The 25,898-nt window shown below is 43.6% G+C and overlaps 1 protein-coding gene across 2 annotated transcripts in view; it reads right to left on the bottom strand.

Moving 5' to 3' along the window:
* Nucleotides 1-587: 587 nt before the first annotated feature.
* Nucleotides 588-25,898, bottom strand: part of Ston2 (stonin 2) — a 140,830-nt gene continuing 115,519 nt past the window's right edge. For both annotated transcript variants that reach the window (XM_028777266.1, XM_028777267.1), the window contains exons 5-7: nucleotides 14,206-16,047; nucleotides 9,320-9,522; nucleotides 588-7,086 (exon numbers count right to left, since the gene is read on the bottom strand). In XM_028777266.1, coding sequence (XP_028633099.1) covers nucleotides 7,003-7,086; nucleotides 9,320-9,522; nucleotides 14,206-16,047 — 2,129 coding nt within the window. In that variant the 3' untranslated portion in view covers nucleotides 588-7,002. The remainder of the gene's footprint in view (nucleotides 7,087-9,319; nucleotides 9,523-14,205; nucleotides 16,048-25,898) is intronic.

The raw sequence follows: 25,898 nt of genomic DNA on the forward strand, positions 1-25,898 counted from the left end.
GGGTTTTGTAATAAAATGTCCTTCCTTGGTCCATGTGAACTAACCCAGGCGCAATGCTTGTCTGTTTATATTTTGTTTACTCAAACAAACAAACAAACAAACTCAAACCAAACTCTGACATCATTTTCTTTGTTTTTAATCTTTCCCATAGTCCTACACTGATTTTTTCCAAATGAGTTATATTGACATTAGCAATTAGTATTTATCAACTAATTACTGGCTGAGCACTGGTAATAGGATTTGTGTACAAACTCATCCTTTATGGACTCCTCTTCGTACTTACGTCCAAGAAAACCTTGAGGACTCTATGTGTTACATTTATTTTCTCATAGCGTTTAGGACAAAAAAAAAGGAATATAATTAATGTATTCAGAACTGACTTAAGTTGTATAAATGATAAATTCATCTAGAATAATTTAAGCTAATTACTTGTCAGCTTATGACCCAAAACCATACTGCCTGGGTAATGGACCTCATTAGTAAACATCTACTCTTTTTTTAAGTTTTTATTTATTTTTATTAAAGACATACATGACCATGTCAGACACTCTTTATCAGGCTGTATTCATTAAACACTGCAATGCCACTTTGCTTAAATTTTTTATTAATACTTCCTTTTCATAGCTCTCCCCCCCAAAATATTACAGATTATTCAGCAAAACATCTAAAACAAAACATCACCACTACAGAAAGAGCCAGTGTGTAGACTTTATTACATAGGCACATTCTTTTTAAAGTTAACTGGTTTTACATAAAATGAGCCACAATAGTGCAAGAAGTTACACTGAGTGAGGATGAATGACAAATGACAGGAAATACGAGCCTCAGAACTGTCAAGGCATCCACTGGCTCCTAGGTTCAACCACTGACACACTGAAATTCATATGGACCTTACACAAATGGAGGGTGAGGAGGGATGATCCTCTGTCTCAAACACTGATCCTGATTCACCTTCTGAATATGGCAAAGGGTTGTCCAGTTTCTGTTGGTAAGTGACCATAAAAGATAAACAGATGCTGGCTGAAGGGGAGAGGGATTCGTGGCACTCATGCAGCATCCTTGGAGACCCTTAAATCCAACAGGCTGCTGTTGGGAGCTAGGGGTTCGTCTGTGTTCACAGGACTGTTGCTGTTGAGCCTCCCTATAAGCACACGGGCATGAGCAATGGTGGTGCTTAAGGCTTTAGCCACAGTGTGGCTAGTGTCCACAGTGAGAACTGGGGTTTCATTTGAGGCAGAACATGGGAATGAACCAGGAAAGGATGAAGGAACTCCATCTGACCAGTTAGAACTGATCTAGTCTATCTGAGTAAGTGTAAGCCCCCCCAAATAAACTAAAAGCATATTCAAACACACCACACAGAGAAGCTATTAAGAAAAAAAATAAGTACATTTTTATGTACAGTAACTGGCCTTTTTTCTCATTTGGCTTTGCTATAATTGCAGATGGCTCCAGATTAGTTTCTGTTTCCCCCTCTGTCCTATGGTCTTTCTCATGAAAGACTATCTCTATAGATCCCAGACCAATACAGCATCCTACAACCCAACACCTTTAACTTGGAGAGTTGGACCTTCATTGAGGTATTCACACCTCAGTATCCACTTGGGAGACTGCCATTTGACCTTCATATTCAACTGGTATTCTGAAGTCAGCAGCAGACCAGAGGATTGGGGGCTTCTGTTCATTTCCATCATCTGAGCAGTGGGAAGGGGGATTGGAGGGGAGCTGAGCAGGAGAAAGATAAACTTGCTGGTCTCCTCCACTTTCCTATTTTAAACTTCTTGGTTCTTGAACGTAAGAATCATATTGACACGGAATATCAACAAAACGTGGCAGGAAAGGATATTTTGTGAAACAACCCATAAAACCATTGCTGGGAAAACAGACAACCTGAAGGAAAAAAAAGCACAGTGCTCTCTCTCTTGTCTCTGGAAACTAAGACAGGTCAGTCAGCAATAGTAACTGACTCCATGTTCCCTTAAACAGTCACAGAAGCTGTCACAGCATGACTACTAACAGCTATCTTCAACATCTTAGTGTGAGGTCTCTTGGCCCTCACAGGGAAGCTGGCTGCTAGCAGTACCTTAAACAGCACTTGAGCAATCCTGGCAGAGCAGAAGACCTCTGCTGTCTGCCGCTGCGATGCCCCCTTCTTTCCTATAGCTTCTTACTTTAAGAGACAGCCTCCAGTCCAGGTTATATTAAATTTTGGTGTCCAATGCTGGATATTTTCCAACTCCTTCCATACTGAAGTTATATTTTCTTTAGTCTGTTGTTTAGTAGCTTTTCATTATGTCCAGTTTTTATTTGCACCTTTCCAGGTTTTGCAGAACATAGTACTACTGACATTTTCTATCTTTATGGCTTGGCATTTGCAAGTTGATATATGCATGCTCCCCCCAAACTCCCTTTTAACAGTACAGGACTGGACTTTCATTAGCAAATCGGCTAAGGCACACTAGAAGAAATAGAAAACTCCCATGCCTTTGGTTAGGCAGCCATAAGGATATCACTAACACATGCATTTGTTCCTACACTTAAGATTTGCCCTCCTGTATCTCCTTCACTCTTAATCCCCTTAATACACAATCACTAATGAGACTATCTAAAGCCAATCTCATTTCCAAAGAGCAGAATTAAAATGTGGTGATTTGTAAGGAATTGGCAAAGCCACACTGGTCATGTTTAGAAAACATCCATCAGAACCATAGAGGCAATATACTGACCAATTTTATATAAAATGCTGTCATGGTAGTGGTCGTGAAGTGTTAACACAAGATTCATTTACTAGATGGTATATTTTTACTTAGTTGTTTGTTAATTCTGATTGGATTCTCTATCACAGTCTAATCTTATCACAATCTCAACTTCAGACGTGCTAGGATTAATTTGAGCCAACCATTCGTACAAGAGATAAATTTACCACCTTTTTACCAGGGGAATTTATCAAAGTATGTTGGATGGTAGTGCTTCCTACTCATAGCAATTAATTCCTAAGACTTTTAAGGCAGAAAAAAAACCCCTCATTTTCTTGTTTTTCTACCCTTAAATTGATGACAAAAATATAAATCAGCTTCAAAATCATGATTTTACCTGTGAGCCCCAGCATTGGTCCGTGGTTAAGGGAGGACAAAGACCTGACCCAGCAGGACAGGCTGCACACTCCATCAGATGTGAGGGCATCTTCCACGAGTCACTGTCTCGATCGAGGCAGAGGCTCACAGGTCTTTTTGACTGGCAGCAATAAAACTGCATCAATAGTGTAACTGTCAATAGTACCTGGGACTCCGCAACTCTCGGTGTAGAGTAGAAGTGTTTCTTGATATGAATAAGTGACACTGTAGGTCAGACTCAGCAGCACATTAAGTGCCACCATCCTGACACTTGGATGACACTGGAGGCAGGAATCAAAGCAGAGCAAAATCATTATTTAAGTCTTCCAGAAAATAAATGCGGCTTGCTAGCTGGAAGCAGAGGATCAGTAGTCTCTGAGTCAAAGTGTCAATAATTTCCATTGATTTAATGAGTGTCTTTGATTTAGAGGTATTTAGAGTGGCTGAGCCCTGCTGTGGCTCATACTTGTCGCAGGCATTTGAATCACAATGAATAAAATAGACTCTTGCTCATCATCGTGTGTCACGTCTCAGGAACAGAGCTTCTAGGGATATAGACTCCTGATTCCAACTATGTTTCTACACAGAGATTAGTCTCACTTCAAATAAGAAGTCTTTTAAATTAAGGAACACTCGTGACAATAAGCCCTCACAGTAAACATGGGGAGGGCTCGGGTAGATGAGGAAGCAGGCCTAAAAGGCAGTCCAGAGAGCAAGGAAGAAATGGCTAAGTTTTCCTAAGGAATACCTAGTACTATGTATGTCAACAAGAGGGGCCTCAGGGATCTGTCCTTTAAATATCTGCCACTCCTTTCTGTTGTTTCTGTGGCACTGGGGGTTGAACCCAGGACCTCGTGCATGCTAGGCAAGTTCTCTACCACTGAGCTACACAACCAGACCTCTTGTCTGATATATTAGAATGAGTATTTATTTTTGTGTCCTGTTTCACGGTTAAGTTGAAATAGAAGCCCTAGACTCAAAAATAGTTTTTGATACTATGTGACAACTAATATGTTCTAATTGTATTGGTAAAAACCAATCCACTTTTCATATTTTTATGTTATTGATAACACAGATTTGGGTTTTTTTTTTTTGTAACCACGGAAAAATAAAAATCAAGGACCGCTGTGGCAAGCGCACATTCTGCAAAATCAAAAGAGCAATTTGCCTAACTACGTTTTTTAGGTAGGTTATCAGTAAGCCGCGAACTACATGTCAACTCCCTACATATTATCCATAATGACTTTAAGGAGAGTAGAGGAGGGCCAAATTTGATGGAACCAAGAGGGTAGTATATACTTAAAAAGTCCAGGTAAAGCACCAAGGCAGGAAGAAAACCAAGGGGGTGGCAGGGACAAGACAACACAGGTGTTGTGCATGTTAGCAGCCCAGGCGGGCCCCTGACATGCTGCTAAGCCAGGGATGACCGGCACCCATCCTGCCAACTCCCCAGGCCGTTGGTCATCTGAGACTTTCAAGACCTTTAGCCCTACAGTGGACATGACATGGGCTTTTTGACCAAGTTCTTCTTGAGAACTCCACCGCCCTCTAACAGCACCAAACAAACAAACAAACAAACAAACACAGAGGAAAGACTGTCTGGAGGTAGACGGCCTCATTCCTATCAAGACTGTTTAAAAAAGATCTTTCCTGTCATCTTACATGACAGTCTCTTCTGTCGGACCTGGGAAAAGTGGCCTTTGGGTGTTTGCTGCAGCAGGAAATTTTACTTGACCCTTTCTTGTTTAGAATACTTCCTTCCTAGAAGATTCTTATATTGAGCAAACATCTGTCATCTGTAAAGTTCTCTTCTGTTCCCATTTCTTTTTGCCTTTGAGGTTATGCAAAACAAAGCTAACTCCTCTCTATTTTTATAGCTCAGCAGAAACCTTCAGTTGGCTATTGGCCATGACTTTGTTTCCCAGCTTCCCTGCACGCCTTTCCCAGCTATGCCCTCTGTTCTGCAGGAGAGCTGCCCCCCTGATCCTTACATAACCAGGATCTTTACAACCCTGGTCACCTGCCTGTGCATGCGGTCAACTTATTAATGTCTCCCCTAGCTATACTTGAATGTAATCTTCCATTCAGGCATGTGCTGGCCAATGCGTCATGCCCAGCTGTTAAAGACCTACCACCACAGATGGATGGCATTAGCTTTGTGAAGAGCCGTGACCCATTCCTGGTTCAAAACTGAACTCAAGAAAACATTTCTTTATGGACTGCTATAATCTCAAGTCTCCCTAGTTCTCATCAACACACATACACACACACACACACACACCCCTCTGTGCTAAAATTTGAAAAATTCAAAATACAGGTCTTCTCATCTAGGCCTAAGCACCTTGTTCTTTTCAATCTAATGCTTAGAGAATTAAACACATGGTTCAAAACACTGCAGTGATTTCTACTTAAGTCAGTACATAGCTCACTAAATATGAGCTGGAAAAAAAAAACAAAACTTGTATCACTTAGTCTCAAACTGCAGGTATTTTCCATTTATTCCCCAAGTCTGATAAAATATGCATTCTGTCCGCTCACTTGTTTCTTCATGAGAGAATTTACCAGAGTAAAAATAAGCAGGGGGCGGGGTAGGAACACGGAAGGGAAAAGGAGGCAGCTTGAGTCTTGGAATCATGGTTTCATGTTCATGACACTGGGAGACTGGCTCTCCCCAGCATACGCTGGAGCCTTCTGCCTTTTTGTTTCATTTTGGTTTTGGTTTTTCAAGACAGGATTTCTCTCTGCAGCCCTGGCTGTCCTGGAACTCACTCTGTAGGCCAGGCTGACCTGGAACTCAGAGAGTCACTTGCCTCTGCCTTCCAAGTGCTGGGATTAAAGGTGTGCGCTATTACCACCTGGTGTCTTTTGAACTTTCACAATACTGTAACTACCAACCTTGGAATTTGGGCTAAAGCTCATTCAAACTCAGCTTTTACAAAGATCGTCTTAGCTTAAATTTACTCTAAATTTTGAGGGAAGAGATGTGTAACAGTCATTGTGTATGAGGTATAAAAAGAACTTCCAGGTGTCTCTTCTACACACATAGAATTACAGCCATGTGTTAAAAGTGACCAGTGAGAATCATATTTTATGATTGAAGCTGTCTTCCAAACTGAATATAAGCTTACATTTAATGCCACTTTTCCTTCAAAGGAAGAAAAATAAGGGCGTTTGTTTGTTTGTTTTTTTCCCAACAGACTGTGAATCCAATTCAGTCCATTTGTAGAATTAAGCTCTAAAATCTAAATTTGAAAATACCGGATAGGGCTTTTGCCATTGTGCACCATAATTTAAGATAGCAAATGGAAGAGAAGTTGAAAGAGTATTCTGATCTTGAACAATCCAGAATCAGAAGGGAAACATTTGGATAACCTCTGCTGCAGAATGCCAACATGGAGGCATCCGGAAAAGCAGGCCCAAAGAACTGGCTTTGGAATTCTTTGGAACTTTCACAGAGGGAGCAACAGAGACGGATGCTTAATACATTTCCAATGCCTTTTTTTTTTCCAGAAACTTACAAGTGACATGTGAGTCCTGGGGGCAAATTGTGCCAACACTGATGCTGGAGGTTCTTTTTGAGTCTCTGATCGTCACCACAGAGCACACACAGTGCCATGATACAAGCAGAAAAGAGACAAGGAGGCCCAATGGATAGTAAACTCCAGAAGCCAGGAGGGCCCGTGCTTCAGGTACGCTCAGTGTCAAGGAGCCAACTGAAGGCAGCTTCCTCAGCATTTCCTGTGGCCACAGAGAATGACACACAGGAAACAGAGGCAGGCTGCCCCCAACATGGAGCAGCCACAGCAGGTGTTGGCTTAAACTTGAGTTGTTCCGGAAGATGCCTGGTTGTGAGTTAGCATTTCTCAGTTCCTTGGGGTGGGGGGCACTGTCACTGAACCCCACATTCCTTTGGGTTTTCCAAGTCCTCTCCCTCAAAGTCTGGCTTCAAACTCTTTTTTTGTTCAATTTCCACCTGCCAAAATAAAAGATGGAGACAATATCAGGGCTGAGAGGAAGGGAGAGAAGCACAATACAAACAAGCCAAATGAAACTCCAGTGGACCCTTGGAATTGCCTGGAGTTTTGTGGATGTTCTGGGCAGCTGCCACAGTGGGGCCCCTAGTCCTGAGTATTCCAGGATCCCCGTGGAGGTGTGGCATCCCCTCTTCTTCATGGTTCATCTGGAAAATTCTTAATTCATTCTTTGTCTCTCAGAGTTGCTCAAATATTACCTTTGCTGTCCACTCGGGAGGGAGACCGAGTTTCCTCTGAATATATCCGCTGTCCCTGCCTCCACTACTCCATAGGCTCGAGGGATAAGAGCAAGATCTAGTTGAGTTTATCCAATGGTGTGGGATTCCAATAGGCAACTGACAACGGTTGTGACTGATAGAATGGCTAATCCCTTTGTTGTTGACCACTTACGCTCCTCCAATTCCTTCATTTAAAAAGAAAAGTCGGCCTGGTGGTGGTGGCGCACGGGCTCGGGAGGCAGAGGCAGGCGGATTTCTGAGGCCAGCCTGGTCTACAGAGTGAGTTTTAGGATAGCCAGGGATACACAGAGAAACCCTGTCTGGAAAAACAAAACAACAACAACAACAAAAAAAACCAACCAACCAACCAAACAAACAAAAAAAAACAAAAAAAAAAAGTCTCTAAGCTAATAAGTATTGGAACATTTATTGTTCCATTCTATCTCCTATAAAATACTGTCAAGAAATTGCTCTTTGGGCTGGAGAGATGGCTCAGTAGTTAAGAGTTAAGACTGCTCTCCCACAGGTCCTGAGTTCAATTCCCAGCAATCACATGGTGACTCATAGCCATCTGTAATGGAATCTGATGCCCTCCCTCTTCTGGTGTGTCTGAAGACAGCTACAGTATACTCATATAAATAAAGTAAATAAATCTTAAAAAAACAAAAAGAAGTTGTTCTTTGAAAGTAACATGGCTTAAGCTAGAGAGATGGCTCAGGGGTTAAGAGTATTCACTGGCTGCTCTTCTGGAGGGCCTGGGTTCAATCCCAGCACCTGCATGGTGGCACACCACTGTCTGTGACTCCAGTCTCAGGATCTTCTCAGTCACTCCATGCATGTGATACACAGACATACATACAGACAAAATACTCACACACGTTAAATAAATCAATAAATTAATAAATAAATAAATAAAATCTTTTCAAAGAGTAAGAGGCCCTAACTAAAGCTTCTGGTAAGTTAGGAAAGGACTCCTTTGCACTCAGGAATCTCATAACTTGGGCTGCTTCTCAGTACTGTACTGAAGGTAAGCTTCTCCATTTGAAGGCAACAACTGAAGATAGCTTTCCCCATGGTGGTGGGGACCTGCTAGTTTTTCCCTGGCCACAAGATGGGGCATTCGTTCTTCCTGGTAGTTAAACAGTTTTAGATAATACAACTAGAAAAATATTTAAAGGAATACTAAATTATATACATCTGTGTGACTCATTACACGTAGGAAATGATCAAACGACTTTGCAAAATCTTTGGCCAATACCTTTCTCTTCCCTCTTTGAAACTTGATCTACCAAGTGTCTACCTCTGCAGGGCAGTATCATTTTGATGTGTTGTAAGCCCTGGTTTTACAGTGATCTGCCTATAATTTGAGCACTGAAGCTGGACTGACCTACAGGGGGAGAGCCTGTCTTCAAACACTCCTGGTCTTGCCCAAGAAAACCAGCTCTCCAGCTTTGACTGCACGCCCCTTCTCCCCGACCTCCCCCATACCCCCAGTCTCAATCCCATTACCACTGTGAAAGGGCTTGGCTTTTAGGTTTGCACTCTTACAGCCCAGCGCCTCTGCTGTGTTCTGATACACAACTCCTGTAGACGAAATATTTCCTTCAGCTTATCATGTTCCCATTACCTGCCCCCCCCCCACACACACATTTCCAAGATCACTCCAAAACAGGAATCTTGTCACAGATGAGGAACAAGTCTCGCTTGGCCCCCACTGTTCTTTGTGTTATTATTCATAACGCTAGGTATTACACTCTCATCAGCCCCTTATTTTATTTTTCAGAGTCTCTCTCTTACCCACAAGAGATTATTTCATAAAACTCAGAGCAGATTCATCCACAGCTATGAATGTAAAGCGCCTTGCTATAAGAAGCATTTGCTGGAAGGAATTGGGGGAGGGGTGGGGCAAACAAATGGACTTGGGAACCTCAGCCCGAAGCCCTCCTGAGGCTACCTTGTAGCTGTAGTGTGCAGAATAATTGACCCACTTCCTGACATCAGCCTTGTCTTCCACAGAGATGGATCTCACAGCTGCTTTGGAGGCAGAAGTCGTGGGCATGCTGAACTCGACGTTTACATAATTGGCAAATCTGGAAGGCACTTCCCGGTCAGAGCCAAGTTCAAGGTGGCAAAAGAAACAGTGTGGGTGGCCAGAAGCTATAACGGAAGAAAAGCATCCAGAGGTTAAGTTCTTTGTGGAAGAAATGAAAAAGGGGCTAAAGAGCCGGGCTGATAACAATGAAGGACTGCAGGCTCTGCATGTGGCCTTGCTGAGGGTCCAATGACGAGTTTCCCCAGGCAGACAGCAGGCTCTGTGCCTCAGACCCTTTCATCCAGTGCCTCGTGATAACTACGGCCTGGAATACCAGCATAAAACCCACAGTCTGTGGAGGATGGAGAGATGGCTCAGTGGTTAAGAGCAATGGCTGTTCTTCCAGGGGACCTAGTTTCAGTTCTGAGCACCCACATGGCAGTTCACAATTACTGTAACTCCAGTTCCGGGGGAGCTGACACCTTCACACAGACACATATGCCGGCCAAAACACCAATGCACACAAAGTAGAAGATAAATAAATAAAGAGAAATACCAAGGTGATTAAACATTATTTGTAAAAATGAAAACAAACAAACAAGCAAACAGAAAAAAACCCACAGTGTGAGAAACAGGCTTTTATGACTGTTTAGGTCCAAGGGCTGTGTGGACTCAGTGCAAACACTAAGAAAGAGGCTTGAGAGTGGACGAATGAGCAGCTGAGATTAGATTAGCACTTGGCACCTAATAAAACACCAGCGACAGCCGCCTGGAGCAAACTGCTTTCCTTTACAAGATGGATTCTCCTAATAGCGTTTTATATTTTCAGAGATGCCTCGGGCATGTTTCTGTGGGTGGGTGATGTATGAAAATGACAGACTTATAGATGGCACACATGAAACTGGCGGACACAGTGCACTGGACCAATGATTGCATCTGTCGAACCACTGCCTTAAGGTGGCTGAGGGTTCTGGGGGTGAAGCATTATGGATCATAGCATAGTGTGTTAGAGCCAGGATTTCGGACTGTTACCCCTTTGCTGAGTCATAATTTCACGGTCCCCAACCATGGAGACCAGGTTGCAGGACGACAGTGAGGAGACGAGAAGCGGCAGATAAACTGTGGCGTGGCTCTGACTGATGGTATAACTCTTCCCTGCCTCTCCGAGTCAACAATTTCAATTTCCTTTATTGCTCTGGGCAGGATTTTTCAATCTCGGAGAATCAGGAGACACACACCCTCTCTCCAAGGAAATCACTCCAGAGTGAGGTATTTGTTTTTCACAGATGTAACATAATTTAATGGTTATTTCTAAAGAGTAAGGCTAGGATATTTAACCAAAAAATTTGCACTGGCTTTTAGGAAAGGAACCGAAAATTTATTTTATATATACATATATAAAATAAAGAGAACTTGATGGTATCTGAAAACACATCTGTTCAATCTATTGTTTTGGGTGCCACAGACTAATTACAGACTGTCATTTGTCATCGCTACTAAAACTGTGCTTCACACTTGTTCTGAGTGAGCTAGGTACTAATAACTCTATCTCATAAATGAGAAAAATTAGATTTCTCTGGCAGGGTTAAGTCAATTGCGTGAGGTCACACCACCATTAAGCAGCGGCGCTCAGAATTCAGATCTCACTGACTCCAAACCATGTCCTACACACTTGGTACGCTGCTATGGAGTCAGTTCACTACAGTGTGGAAGGCCTCTCAACTCAGCAGGGAACTGAACATTTGTTTTTTTTCTAATTAGCTTTCTTTGACATTTCTGGAATATTGAGAAATGGTTCCTCTCTTTAAAAGGTGACTTCCTTTTCTAATTGTCTCAGAGCGTACTCAGTAGAACTCTGAAAGCTAAATCTTGTCCTAGATTCCTAGCTTCAGTTATTGTGTGAATGTGGTAGACAGTTGGGGCAAAACCATTTTAAAACTCAAATAGTTCAATTCATGGTTATAAAAAAAGCACATCTATATGCTAATGGATCTTTCCTGATGAAATTTAGCATTAAAATTCAGATTGACATGACCAGGCAGTGGTGTAGCACTCCTTTAATCCCAGTAAGAAATTAACAGCTGGCACATCTTTAATCCCAGCACTTAAGAGGCTGAGATGGGGATCTCTGAGTTCGAAGACAGCCTGGGCTACAGAGTTCCAGGACAACTGGGGCTGCACAGTGAAATTCTGTCTTGTTCACCTCAACCCCCAAAGATTCTAGTAAAGTAATAATGAGTGTAATTCACAAGCAGCCTGTCACTTGGCCTCAGTCTCCTGAGCATTCTCTGCTGGGAAGCATATCCAGTGGGAAGCATGGTCCAGTGCTGTATATCTGTTTGCGGTCTTTTTGCCCTCTGTCCATGGACTGTTTCTTCTGGTTAACAAGCCTTTCTTCTCTCTCCTTTAGGACAATAATCCTCTCCGGCACTATCTGCCATCTTGATTTCTCTGGTCACTTGTCAACTTCAGCCAAGTTGCCCAAGGACCAAAGATGATGACAAAAAAATGTCTCTGTGGCTGTGCCGAGGAGACAACTATTAGTTTCTGTGACTAGTGCTGTTTTGGAGCTATCTTCTCTGATGTCTGATGGTTAACCTTTTCTCGGTTCCCTGACTACTCACACCAAAGACCCTCTACTCCCAGTGCATTTAAGGTCAGTCCTAATTAAGATCCTCCACCTGGCACTGTTGAGTATTTTAAGTCACTTTGAGATTATTTGCACACATCGGGAAACTACACATCTTTGTTTCCAGGGTGCAGATTATTTGAGGCGTGTATCTATCCGACTTCATCTATAAAGAGGATCTGTGGTATCAAGAAGAGACCCTTGTATGTGCTTTTGTGACTTCAGGTGAGTAATGTCATCCATCAGAGCTTAGTCTCTCATGTAAAGGTCCCAGCTTGAAAGCCCAGTCCTTTCACAGTTCTCTCTTCCCCATGGCTTTTGTGCCACAGGAGAATTCAGGGCTTCTTAATTCCATTGTCAAGTGAGATGGACCCCAGTGGCTGAGGCGACAAGTGTAAGTACCAGGGGAACCCAGTGCTGAGCACGGGAGAAAGGAGAGAGGAGGCACAGGGTGGAAGACTGTTTTAAAACCCGAGTAGAAGCAGGGGGTGGCCGCCCCAGCCTCCAGCACAGAGGTCTGATTGTCTCTTCAGCTTGCATGGCCACACCCAGTGTCTGACACAGAATGCAGGGTGTTTGCCTACTCCCCCGGGTAGCCTCGGGAGTTGATTAGACTTCTTGGTCTCTTGCTATCTCATCAAATTCCATTTAAGATATGAGAATGCAAGCACTCTACACTTGTAGCAGAACACCTTGAACACACAGCAATAGTTTAGCAGTGGCAGTTTCAAGCCAGTGGGCTTTTTTTTTTTTTCCTTTTTTCTCTGACTAGCTAATCTACTCTCCTTAACAGATGGGCATGGTTTATTGCAGACAAGAGAAGTGGTTTAAGGGCTTGTGGGATCACAGGCTTTTTGTGGACCACTGAGGTCACTTTGACATACTCCAAAAATAAAGCTGTTACTGCTGCCTTGTTTTGTCAGTCAAGAAGTCTTGCTAGGAACTGCCTTCCAGGCTCCCCCAGACAAAGTAGCACAGTCTCTGGCTGTGAGCAGGACAGCTAGGCTGGGAAGTTTGTTTAAATCAGACACTCCTTTCTTTACTTTCTGTCTGCTTTCTTTACTTTTCTATCTTCAGCCCTTTGGACCCTGATATCCTGGATATTTAATCTCTTTTCCATCATGAATCCCAAAACCAAACTCTGTACCAGAGATATTATGACTGACAGTGGCTGGTTGCAGAAGGCTCAGTTCTCACATACACTGTGTATATATGACTGGATATACACTGGCTCTCTCACCTTCATTAAGGGGATCGTCAGAAAGACTACTGTTCAGAACCTACACATTCTGGGATCTGGGAATGAACTGCCTCAAGTACCTTAGCTAATACTTTAATGAGTTCCAGAAGAACAAAACTTCAACAGACCTTGTTGATTGATGGTTAAAGAAGTAAACTGCTTACACAGGGACCTGGATGTGATGTCAGGTAAAAGAGCCAGGTGTGGTGGTGCCTGCAGATAATCCCAGTGCTGGGGATGGATGGGCTGGAGACATGGCTCAGAGGCTGAATGCACTGGCTGCTCTTGCAGAGAACCTGGATTTTATCCCTACCACTTGCATGGTGAGTCACAAGCTTCTGTAATTTCAGTTCCATGGGATCTGAAACCTTCTTCTGGCCTCTGCAGGCAATGCATGCACATGGTACACAGGCATACACTCAGCCCCAAAGCCCATATATAAAATAGTAAGACAATTAAAATAACAAAACACGCAAATCACCAGGAGGGGAACAAAGACAGGCAGATCACTGGGCAGCCAATCGAGGTGAACTGGCAAACTGAGTTCCAGGCCAATGACAGAATCTTTCTCCCAAACTGGGTGGCCAGGGTGGCCCTAGGAATGACATCTGATGATAGTCTCCAGCCTCTACACATATGTGCGTGCACACACACAATTCAGAAGCTGCTCTGGACAACTATTTAGCTACTCAGCTGAGGAGTATAATGAATACACTATGGAAGAACGGTAAGGCCGGGAACAGATGACATATACTAGGTCATCTTGGTTATTACTATATAAGGACTTTTCTAGTCTCTGTTTCTCTTCTCCCTATCACCACCACTTCCACCATACAACATAACCAAATGTTACACACAGGCCTATGAGGCTATAGAAGGCTGACCCCACCTCTTAAGCAAGCTCAGTGGTTGTATCCAGAGACGAGAATCCCTACCTACCTGAGTTCTTGTCTGGCAGCCGGTTTATCCTCCACACAATGGAGTTGAAGGCGTGCTCATACTTGGCCGTTCCTAGAGTTACTCTCATGACGGGCTCAGAGCCAGAGACACCAGCAGAGCCAAAGCTTGCCCCCCGGTTCACTTTGGCTTTCAAAGACTTTTCCCCTAGAACGCTTTCCCTGCGGAAGTTTTTCACCCACTCACTGGGCACTGGGTAGCGGACCATTACGTTCTCACAGGGGACCTGAGTGAGAGGGTCACGGTTAGAAGAGAAGCCGGGAGACATCCTCAGCCAGCTCTGCACCTCCACTTCTGCCCCGTTAATGCTCGCCGCTGTCCTGAGTGTGAAGGGCAAGGTCTTCTCAGCAAATACTGTCCTAAACCTCATCAGCTCAAACCTGCACGCATCCAAAGGGTTGAACAGAATAACCCGGGAACTGTTAAACACGTCCTCGTCCACGCACCCGTGGAAGCGGCATTCGTGGAGCTTGATCCACTTTGTAGTGGTGGTGGGCATGATGTCCTGCCGGGAGACGATTTCGTTCCCTTTGATAAGGATGTCATTGAGGCCCAAGCGGCACTCGGCGAGCCCAGAGAGGAAACTCAGTATGTGGATCCGTGTCAAAACATGGTGCTGCAGAATCTGGTTGTCTCCTTTGCTTACTGTGCCAGAGAACTCATCTCTGACGTCCACCGTAATCTCCTCTTCGAGGTAGTTTAAGCCAACCGTGCTCAGGTCCATTGACAGCACTGGCAAATCCATGAGACGATCCTGAACCGCACGGATGAAGCTCAGGAAGTCGTTGTAGTTGGTGGTGCCCAGCTTAATTACCTGTTCCCGTTCCGCTGCGTGGGCCACCGCAGGTTTGGGCTGGTATTTCTTCTTCTCCTTGTAAATGACCCGGTCTATCCTCAAGCTGTGGATCCTCCCGTTCTCGTCATAGTTTTGGAGGCGGGGTTCCGACACCTCGTGGCAGATCTCCAGCTTGAATTCCCGGAACGGCTTTTCTAGGCCTTGCTCGTAATAGAGCTGCAGGTAACCGCTGTCCGTCAGCTTGATGTAGATTGGTCCCCAGTGCCTAGAGGACATGATGTTTTTCTTCTCGGGGATTCGCAGCATCATTGGCCATCCATCCCTGGGTTGAGAGAGCGCTGAGGCAGGTGAGGGAGCATTCAGTTCAACCGAGGCCGTGGGGTCGTCGTCGGGCAAGGCTGTGTTGTCAACCGGATCAGGATCGTCGATTTGGAGTTGTTTGAGCTTTTCGATAGCGTCAGGGTGGGAGTGCGGTTGGCTGTTCCCTGAATCATCAAAGCTGATGGCGTCCTGGTAGACGACAATCAGAGAATCTCTTTGGCTTTTGCCCGTGGTACTGGAGATGGAACTGTTTTGGGAGCGCCGTTCCTGCTCTTCAAAGAAAGCACTGAACGGGTTGATAGGCGAGGGCTGTATGTCCTGCAGAGTCTCATTCAGGAAAGGATTGGTGGCCCTCCAGGGTGGGGCCTCAATTACAGAAGGTGGATGGTTCAAGGAAGAAATGTCTAGCTTTTGAACTTTGGATAAGTTCATCAACGTGCTCTTGGGACGGTCCCTCTTAAATGACCCAGTTGAGTTGAAAGGTGCATCTGGGATGGCAGTTGCAACAGATGGGGTATTTGGCTTCTTTGGAGAGGGGACTGGAAGCGAAGGGCAGCCGACTTCATTGTCTTCAAAAGTGACCCAGCTGGGGAAACGTGCTGTAGTCACTGGTGGAGCGGCAGGATGCCCATTCATGGCTGGACTGCCTGCCCAACTCATAGCCTCCATTTCTCCTTCTTCATCTTCCTGAAGGGAGGAGGAATTGTCTGAAAGGAAAGGGAAAAGGCATGAGGAGCTGCCCTGGAGGACCTTAGTGTTACAGGAAATTGAAACTGGGGAGGCAAAGATTTCTAGAATTTTACCTAGAACCCTGTGGATTCCCAAGCAGCACATGTCTTGAGTGCATAAAGTCCTTCATTTGTGCACAAGTCTCATGATTTTGCAAGTGACACGCTGGAGGTACCACCACAATAAAGGCAGTAAGAACACAACGGCTTTGTCAAAACAGATACACTGATATGTGAAACAGGCTGTTTCTGCCCGTAGCTCTAAGGTGTGTGTTCTTAATTTATAAACATTGAAATGACTCTCCTAAGTGAAATGATACAAATGGACTCCTTAAAGAATAACTATTTTTCTTTAAAAAAAAAAAACCCTATAGTCTATCCGTCATAACATGATAAGTACTTATCCTTAACATAATTATGGCCTACATGTGATCAATAAGCATGGATGACAGAATGCGAGCACCCTTAATGTGCATGTAATAAGTTCATACACATGAACAGTGGTGAGTGTCGGGACATGGCACAAGAGCAGAGCTGTGCGAGGGAAATTCTGAGTGCCCGGTGAGAAAACTCTAAGAAAACAAGACAAGAGTCTTAGGACCTCTGTTTTCCCAAAACATGGAATGGTTCTTGGGATGCGTATTTGTGCGTCTCCCAGGTGTAGCAGGTAGGAGGGAATTTACTTCAGTTGCTGGCATTCATTTGCATCTATGGAAAAACATATCTCTGCCACATGCTCCGTCTTGTCCTTATATACATCTTGTGATTATATACAGCTTGAACTCATGAGAACTTTACTCATGTGACCTTTCTTAACCCTCAGAGTATAAATTGTCTGATGCTCTGAGTAAACTTGGCTATTTCATGAGACTTTAGTCTGCCTCAGTTTTAGGGTCCGTTCTCTCAGGTCCCACTGCCTTTAGCGCAGTAAACTGGTGAAGTAAGTGTAGTTAAGAACCCAGTGGAATAATCCCGAGCCGTTACAATGTTTACAAGTTTGTAGTAGTATGAGGAAGTGCTCATGATATAATCTCTACTTTTTTTAATTTCCATCTTGCGTTTATGTACTTTATAATTTAAAAGGTTATTACAAATAAAATTCTTCCCTAACAGGGCCTTAAAGGAAGGAAATAAAGGACTTGGGTTTTAATAAGAGAATGATCCAACAAACTTGTGCAGTGTATTAAGTCCCTAAGTGTGTGAAGAAGTTGTGGGAAGGGAGGCAGGCCACAGCTTTTAGCAAATACTCATCGGTTTACTGCCTGAATAAGGGAAGGAGCTTTGATATGGTGTAGCTCTAGTTTTCTAGGTAGGGGTGTGTGTATGTGTGTGTGTGTAGATGTGTGATGCCAGTCATTTGGGATCAACTTGAAACAGGCACAAACAGCTTTGTGACTGTCTCACTAATCCTCCATTCATATCACATCCAACCTCACTGAACTAGCAATGCTGCATACAACTGCACATATAATTACACATGAAAGGGATGGATGGCTAACATGTTATTCATCCTTCTAAGAGATTTATTCAAACTGATAGCAATTTCCTTAATTAAAAGGGTCATTTTGAAAGCCAGGCATGGTAGCATTTACCTGTAACTCCAGTACTAGCAGACTGAGGAAGGAGGAGTGACATACACTTGAGTTTTGCCTGGAGTATATAGAATCAGTCAGTCAGGACCCCAAGGAAAGGTCTTGTCTCAAGGGGGAGGAGGGCAGCATTTTTGAGGCTGAGGAAGGTCTCAGTAACCTGCTTACTTTGCAAGCTCAAATATCTGGGTTCAAATCTCGGAACTCACACTATAAATACATAAATTAAAAGATGAATGGAACTTAGGGACACACACACACACACACACACACACACACACACACTCTTCCCATTTTGAAAAGGCAAGACAACTATGGTATGCATATACACCTATCCAAAGCTGTCCCAGAATACAATGAGCAGAAAGCACTCTCTGTATATGTACACTGCAGGGATGCGCCTCTCCTTCAGATGTGCTTTTGTAGACACAGGATTGGTTTATTTACTGGGGGAAAGGGAGTCGGGAAGACCAACCTCAGTTTACCCTATGCATTTACTAATCACAACTGTTTCTAATGAAGGATTCGGGGAGTACTGTGACTTCCTGCAGGAGACAGTAGCTTCTTTGAAGCTGTCTCCCGACTCACAGGAGTTGCAATGTGGCTGCTCCCTGTGAGACAGCGTCTCCACCCATACAGTCCCTTGCTGGCCGTCTCTGTGCCCAGGGACATCCCTTTTGCCTTGAGCTCATCCTACTCACTGGCTGAAAACAAGCTGAGTCCTGTCCCTCTGGAGGGTGGCTTTCTGCCAAAACTGTTTATATTCTTGCCAAGAGATTCCCTTCTGTTGGAAACCTTGTCCCCAAAATAGTCCTCTTCATCTCCTGAGACAAAAGTTAAAATAAAAAGAGGGGGCGGGGGAAGAAAGGGCTTTTGTCTCTATTGAAGATTATTTTCTTATAATAAAATCTTCTTCAAAACCAAGTTATTTAAAGTTCTAGATGTTAGGAATGAAAACATTAGACTCGATGTGCAGTTTATCTATTTTAGTGCTGAGAAATGAACTCAGGTGCTCATTCATGCTAGACACTCTACCATTGGGCTACATCCCCAGCCCTCAACACACACACACACACACACACACACACACACACACACACACACACAACCTTTTTTAAAGTGACTCAAGAATTCTTACATGAATTCACCTGAGAGAAAAACAAGACAAGTTTGTTACAATGTACAGAGGGGATGTTTACCACGGCAATGTTTAGATGACTGAAAAACTATAAATAATAAACATTTCAACAACAGAAGAACATTCTATAAACTTCTGGATTCTTAAAATGGAATGCCATGTCACCCTTGAAACACTGTTCGCTGCAAGTTTATTCAGATGTAATCATTGATTACAGAAGTAATCATCACAGGCTGTTGAGAGAAAATCAAGACCCTACAATCTGAATTTGAACTGCTTGTGTTTTAATTATGTATCAGGATCTTACTAAGCTATTTAACTTTGGGTACATCTTTAATGTGTGTGTCTCAGTTTTCCATCCATGGATTTGAGAAAATATTAATTCCTACCTGATAGGCCAAGAGCATTAGCAGTTGGTGGCTACTCTTCCATTACTAACAGAAGAATATTTTTCACTTAAAAAGTAACTATGTGTCTGAAAATATCAGGTAGGGTTTCATAACCCTTTGAAGGCAAATGTCTCATGGAGTAAAAGCAAGATTAAAAAAGAACAAAAAACTCAAAACAACAATGTATAATGCTTACATAAAAACTTGATGAGATGGCTCATCAAGTAATGTGTCTGCCACACAAGTGTGGTCAGGGACCTGAGTTCAGACTCTGAGAGCCCAAGTTCAGTAGCGTGTGCCTGTGATGCCGGTGCTCCCAGGGCAAGATGGGGGTGGCAGTCAGACTGTGGACCTTACAGAGAGGACACAGCCTTGCCATAGTCTGTGTTGAACAAGCCACAGTTAGTTTTTTTTCCCTCAGTCTAAAATAGGCAAAAGCTAATATATTCTTGGATAGGAGTTTAACTATCACCCACAATTTCATTTATTTAAGAAAAAATTGAGCATTTGGTTTAATTACTCTCCCACTAGCTACCTCAAAATTGCTTCTGGTGTGATAGGATTTGAGTGACAGCTAAAGCAGGACCACATTTAAAGACTTATTCCCAATCTGTATAAACTTCAGGAGGATTGCTAAGGTCCCAGAAGTTTCTAATATCTTTACTGATACCAACTAATGGGAAGCGGTGAATTCTTTCAAGGTTAAGATTATACAAAATAAACTGACCTACTGATGACCAAGCTGACGGCCTATGGAGAGAGCAGGGAATTAACAGTCGTTACATTTGGAACATGGCAGACACCTTGTCACCCCCAATTGTTAACCTAATTCATGCAGAAAACCTATTTGTAGTATGTCCACTTAATTTGCTGGGAGAGACAGGAGCCAGTTCTGCTGCAGGTTTCTCAACATGAAAGACAATCACAGTTTTGTAAGAGAGCATCCTTAACCTGCCTCTGGTAAACACTAGGCTATATAGCAAAATATGACTATGACATATATATATATGCATGAAGCAATCTGTGATATGAAAAGAGGGACAACTTAACCCCTTTATTTTGCTGAGAAGACCACGGTTTGGTGGTTTGAAGAAAACTGCCCAGGGTCTAAAGAGACGGCTCAGCGGTTAAAAGTTCAGATCCTGCCAGCCACAAAGCAGCTCACAACCACATGTAACTCCAGCTCCAGGGGTTCTAATACTCTCTCCTTGCTGCAGGTCCTGCATTTGTGTGGTGCATATGCATCTGTGCAGACAAATCATGTATACATATAAAAAAATCTTAAGAAAAGACTGTCTTATCAATGAGATTAGAAGCCATCTTGCTTTAAATTTTCATTAGTCATTATTTCCTTAGTGCTTGTTCTGTAAAACCTGATTAGCTTTCTCCATTTCAGACTGGCAAGAATTATACTGACATAAACTTAGGGGCTTTGTCCAATTTGGGAGAAAGATGGTAATCAAACAAAGGCTGACATCTCTCATTCAGAAGTCTCTGGGCAGAATGTCACCCCGTATCACCCCAAAGGTATGAAGGTAGAAGGGCAAAAGAGTTTAAATGAACTTTCCAAAAGAGCTTCTAACTTTATAAAGTATAATGAGATTATTCAACTCCATGATAAATGTGGGCCAGATGTGAATCTTTTTGCCTGTCCTAAGTTCTGTCCAAGATGGAGGATGCTCTCATGCTGCTAAAGATACCTGGCCAGACATTTTCTGAAAGCAGGAAGCAGATGTGTTAATGTACCACTCAGCGCTTAGTTAACAGACCGTGCATCAAGACAATCCATGGTGTTTACCAAGATCTTCTTCAAATGATGGGCACAGCTTTCCTGTCAATTTCTCTCTCTGTTTGTTAAGACTGGCTGACCAGGCATTTGATTTTGAAGTCTGTCAATGGTTCAGGAATATTCCCCCTTTTAGCAAGTTGCTAATGTGTATCCTTAGATACAGCCAAGGATTGTGCTTTTCTCTGGAGCTCCAAACTTTAGCCTCTGTTTGATCATGAACATGTTTCCACAATGATCCAATACTCAATTTCAATATCTTTTTGTCTCGGCCTCTAACAAGTAAACTTCAATCTGGTCATACTAGTTCCCTGGATTACTATGCATTTTCTTTTCTAAGTTTCTCCTACTGACTTAGATAAAGCTCCATTTTCTCATTCACAGAGACATGCTTTAACACCTAGCTGTAGCTGATAGGACCAACTTTAGTTGCCCAGTAGGGGATCACCAGCAGGAGTCAAAGATTCTGAATAAGTGGACCATGCTTTGTGGCTTGAGAACTTCAGAGACGTCACTGTGAGGGACGATATAAAGATTACAGGAAGGAAAGAGCCTTCATGTTGATTGACTGAAGACAGTTCTTATGTCCAGAAGCTACTAGGACTGGGACCCAGTCAAACCATCTCCTGGAAGAGCATTGATGACTCTGGAAGCGGCTGCCTGACTATAGTGCCCATGCTCTGAATGGAGCAGGTGAATCATCAGAGCTGATGCTCTGTCTCCAGACAAGTCTCACTCATGTGCTCACACATCCTCAGGCCTTCCTCCTCTTTACCACGTGAGGATGAATGTGTGCCAGTAACAACCAGGGCATCTATAAGCTCCACGGAATCTGTAGATACCCGAGGTAAGCTCCAGAAGTTAGTAAGGTCTAGGACCAATCGGTATACACCAAGGGAACTGAATCCTGATCTTACATTGTTCAGTGACATCGGTTTCTAATGGTATCCTCTCTCTTGAGTGAGCAGGTAAAATTAAGCTTAGTGCAATCATAAGACGATTCTAAATCCTTCGATTGCTCAGCCAGGATTTATACACACAGGATTTAAGACACACCACACTACCACCTTTACAGCCCGTGAATTACATACAGTAGTTACATCACAGAAAAAGAACAGATGTACAGAGGATTGGAACAACCGAAGGGCTTTATCTCCCTGGTGATAAAGTGAGCAAGTAATGAAAGCCAAGCTAATCAATCCTCAAGGAGGATGTCACAGTGACCAAATGTCATAGGAACAAGAGCTTCAAAATTGCCTGGGTTATGAGGTCAGACTTTGTTCCCCAAACCTGAATGAAAGGAAGACTTCAAGTCTCATCAGGGCCTTTGCCCATGACACAGGACTCTCTCATGTACAGATGTTCTATCACCAGTAGATGCCCCTGAAGAGCTGGTACTTACCATCCTTTTCATAGCTAGCACGTCTATGTGTGTACACATACACGATGGCTGTGGATTGGGTGAGATCACAGGGGCAGTACTGGAAAGCATTCCTGGGGGAGTGGGTGTGATCAGCTGGGGAACTGATCAACTCAGCTATACACGGGCTCAGACCCAGGGTTTTGAGTTGGCCATCCCAGGATCTACCCCATCTGCTGAACGGCTGCAGCATGTGAAAGGGCCCGTCCTTCGGATTCAAAGCTGCAGGATCTCCATGGCTCTGAGCAACAGGCTATCTGAGAGGAGTCCAGGGAGAATCCAGTATTGATGGTGTAGCAGGAGCCAGAGAGGCCTCGAACCAGACCCGTGACTCACTACAGTGAATATTTGCAAGTAAAGATGTGTGCACAAAAGGGTATACTGTGTGACACACTGTGACAGACTACAGCATCCATGACAAGATTATTTTTTTGGTTTAGTTTTATCCTATCTATTTTATTTTCTTTTGCCGTGGTGGTGGGAGGTTACAAGGGTGGAGGGTGGATACAAAGGGACAGGGAGACAAGTGCGACTGGCGTGAATGATGTGACATTCACAAAGAACCAATAAAAAGTTTTGTTTTTGAAAAAGTGGGACTCAGCAGTACATGCTTAAAATTTCAGTACTGGAGACACAGAGCCAGGCAGATCCCTGGCGCTCAGTGGCCTGTCAGTCTAGTCAAATCAGTGAACTTCAAGGTTGACGTGTGATCTTATCTTAAAAAAAAAAAAATTAGGTAGAAGGGCTGGACAGATGGCTCAGTGGTTAGGAGAGCTTATTCTTCTCACTGAGGACCCAGGGTCAGTCCCCTGTATCCATATGCCTGTTTTGGAGGAGGGAGGAGGAGGGAGACAGACAGAGAACCTAACCTGTAGCCAGTAAATATTATTGTAGTAGGAAATGTATGTGTCTAATTACTTCAGAATTCTTGTGTAGGGGTGGGGGACACTTCAAAATTCTTAAAGAAGGAAGAAGTGGAGGAAATAGGGAAGAAAGCTCCTTTTAAATTATATTATTATTAATTAAACAGAAGAAAAAGAGAGGAGAATGGAAGGAAGAAAAAGATCCCACAGGCCCGAATTGTTCTATAATTATTAAAAATCTTAAAAATGGCGAGCATTGTGAGAAGCACGAGCGTCTGTACTTAGATAAGCAGACACTGACACCCACGAAGCCACTGTTAACAAAGAAGGACCAGAACCTATGGCATTGTGAAACCTTAAAGTCACAAACACGCTTTGGACAAGACAAGGCACCTAGCTGTCCATGATCTCCGAGGTACCAGGAGGCTGCAAATGTGTAAGGGTAAATGGTCCAGATGCAAAATCCTTAAACCAGTGAAGTACACAGGGAAGGCACTGCACGATTCACTGCGGCATGGTGGGGAAAGGTGGGGAAAGGTTTGAACACTTTCACTTTTGTTTCCTTTTTAAAAATAGCTGTTTCTTAATGTTATAAAGCACTGACTAAATCATCACCTACTAAATTTGCCATTTATAGACAAACTATAGTCTATTTGTCAATAAGTATATAGGTACATTAGAGGCTCATAATTAAACTTTTAAAGAAACATGATCAAACACTTGGAGTAAAGCTAACTTGGGGCACTAGACATGTGTGGTTCACACACTTGGCATGGGACACACACACACACATACACACACACACAAGATATCACCTCCTCCCTGACTTTTGTAAGAAATGACAATAACAACAACAACAACAACAATAATAATAAATTCTTGGCTCTCAGTCCAAGAGGAAAAGCATTCATTGAAAATAAGATCTATCATTCCCTTAAATGCTTCTATTTATTTGGATAATAATGCAATCAAACTGTATTCAGGCTTTCTCTGTGCCTGGAGTCTAACAAAGCTGGCTCTACCCTTCCCCTTCTTTGCTTTGTCTTGAAGCTAGCCTACTATTCTGTGGAAAGTGACTCCCTCGAATAATGGCTATAGCTGCTGCCAGGGTCATGCGCCATATAGCCTCACAGAACGGTCTTTTCTTACAGCTCTTGGCTACACACCTGCTGTCTAATGAATCTGCAGCAATGGGGAGAAAGCATGCCCACGGGATTACATACACGCTGGGATATCACCAGCTTTATAGTGAGTATCCTTTGAGTCAAATGCTTAACTCTGATGTTCACCAAACATCAGGTGCTTTCAGTAAAGTCCTGCAGTTCCTGCAAGGTGCAGAGAAAGAGCACATTAATGTCAAGAGCAATACAAGCTTGTGTGTTGGGGGGATTGCTTTGCTTGCTCTGCACCCCTTTCCTACTCCTTTGGATTTCAACTTGATAACTGTCCACTGGCGTAGGTGTGGGTGAGCCAGTCCCTGGGGGCATGAAAGCAGGAGAGCTGACCCTACATCCTGCTGATAGGGACACTGGGTGGCTTAGTTGGAGTAGAGCTCACCCTGGTAGTTGCTAAGGGAGAGCCACGGGGCTGACTTTCCTATCCTAGTAGGCTCAGCTACCATCCTGGCTCAGATCTGGGGCTCTGAAGTGGCCTACCCACAAATCTATATCATCTGAGACCAGTTGGAACCTGTGAAGGAGGCTGGTCCTGCTGTTCCAAAGGATCTCCAGGACACAGAGCAGTGACAGGAGAAGCAGGAGTCCCAGTGAGGATTGATGGTGTCACAAAAGCCAGAGATCTCGAACCAGACCAATGAACATTTATGAGTGAAGATGTGTGGACAGAGGGTTATACTGTGGGACACACTGTGACATACTACAGCTTCCATGAGGAGATGTTGTCTATGCTTATTTGTTGTTGTTGTGTGTTTTATTTGGGGAGGGGAGGCTGCACGAGCGAAGGGAGGACATGAGGGGACAGGGAGATGAGCGGGATGGGGGTGCATGATCTGAATTCACAAAGAATCAATAAAAAGTTCAAAAAACCACAACCCACCACCACCCACAAAACTAAGAAGTTTCTCCACCATACCTGGGACATTGTAGCTGGACTTTGGTTACGTTGTGCGTTAGTTTTTCTTCCATCCTTCTCTACTTTCCCTCCCTTCAACCCCACAACACTAGATAGCAGAAAGGACAGAAAGGAGAGGGGGCAAAAGTATCAGTATATGATTTCCTATTTATCAGGGGCATTGAGTTTCTTGGGGCAAGTTTGATCTTCAAACGTGATTACTTAACAAACCTCGGCCAACAGCAACCAACCAACAACCCAGCATACCTCTTGGGGTTCTAGCAGTAAATATACTCTCTGAAAAGTCCCCCGAATTCCAAATGTCACACAATCACATAAACTGTATGCCACTGGCAAAATCACTCTCCTGCATGAGGCAAATTACAGGCAGCTGCTGCTGTAGACAATCTGAAGCAGCCCCATGTCACATACCTGGGATTAAAATGAAAACACATTCTCCCTCTCTCCTCTCTCTCTCCCCTCTCTCCTCTCTCCTCTCTCCTCTCTCCTCTCTCCTCTCTCCTCTCTCCTCTCCCCCCCTCTCCCCCCTCCCCTCCCCTCCCCTCCCCTCTCCC

Source organism: Grammomys surdaster, unplaced genomic scaffold, assembly GCF_004785775.1.
Source record: "Grammomys surdaster isolate TR1022 unplaced genomic scaffold, NIH_TR_1.0 279, whole genome shotgun sequence".
Lineage (NCBI taxonomy): Eukaryota > Metazoa > Chordata > Mammalia > Rodentia > Muridae > Grammomys > Grammomys surdaster.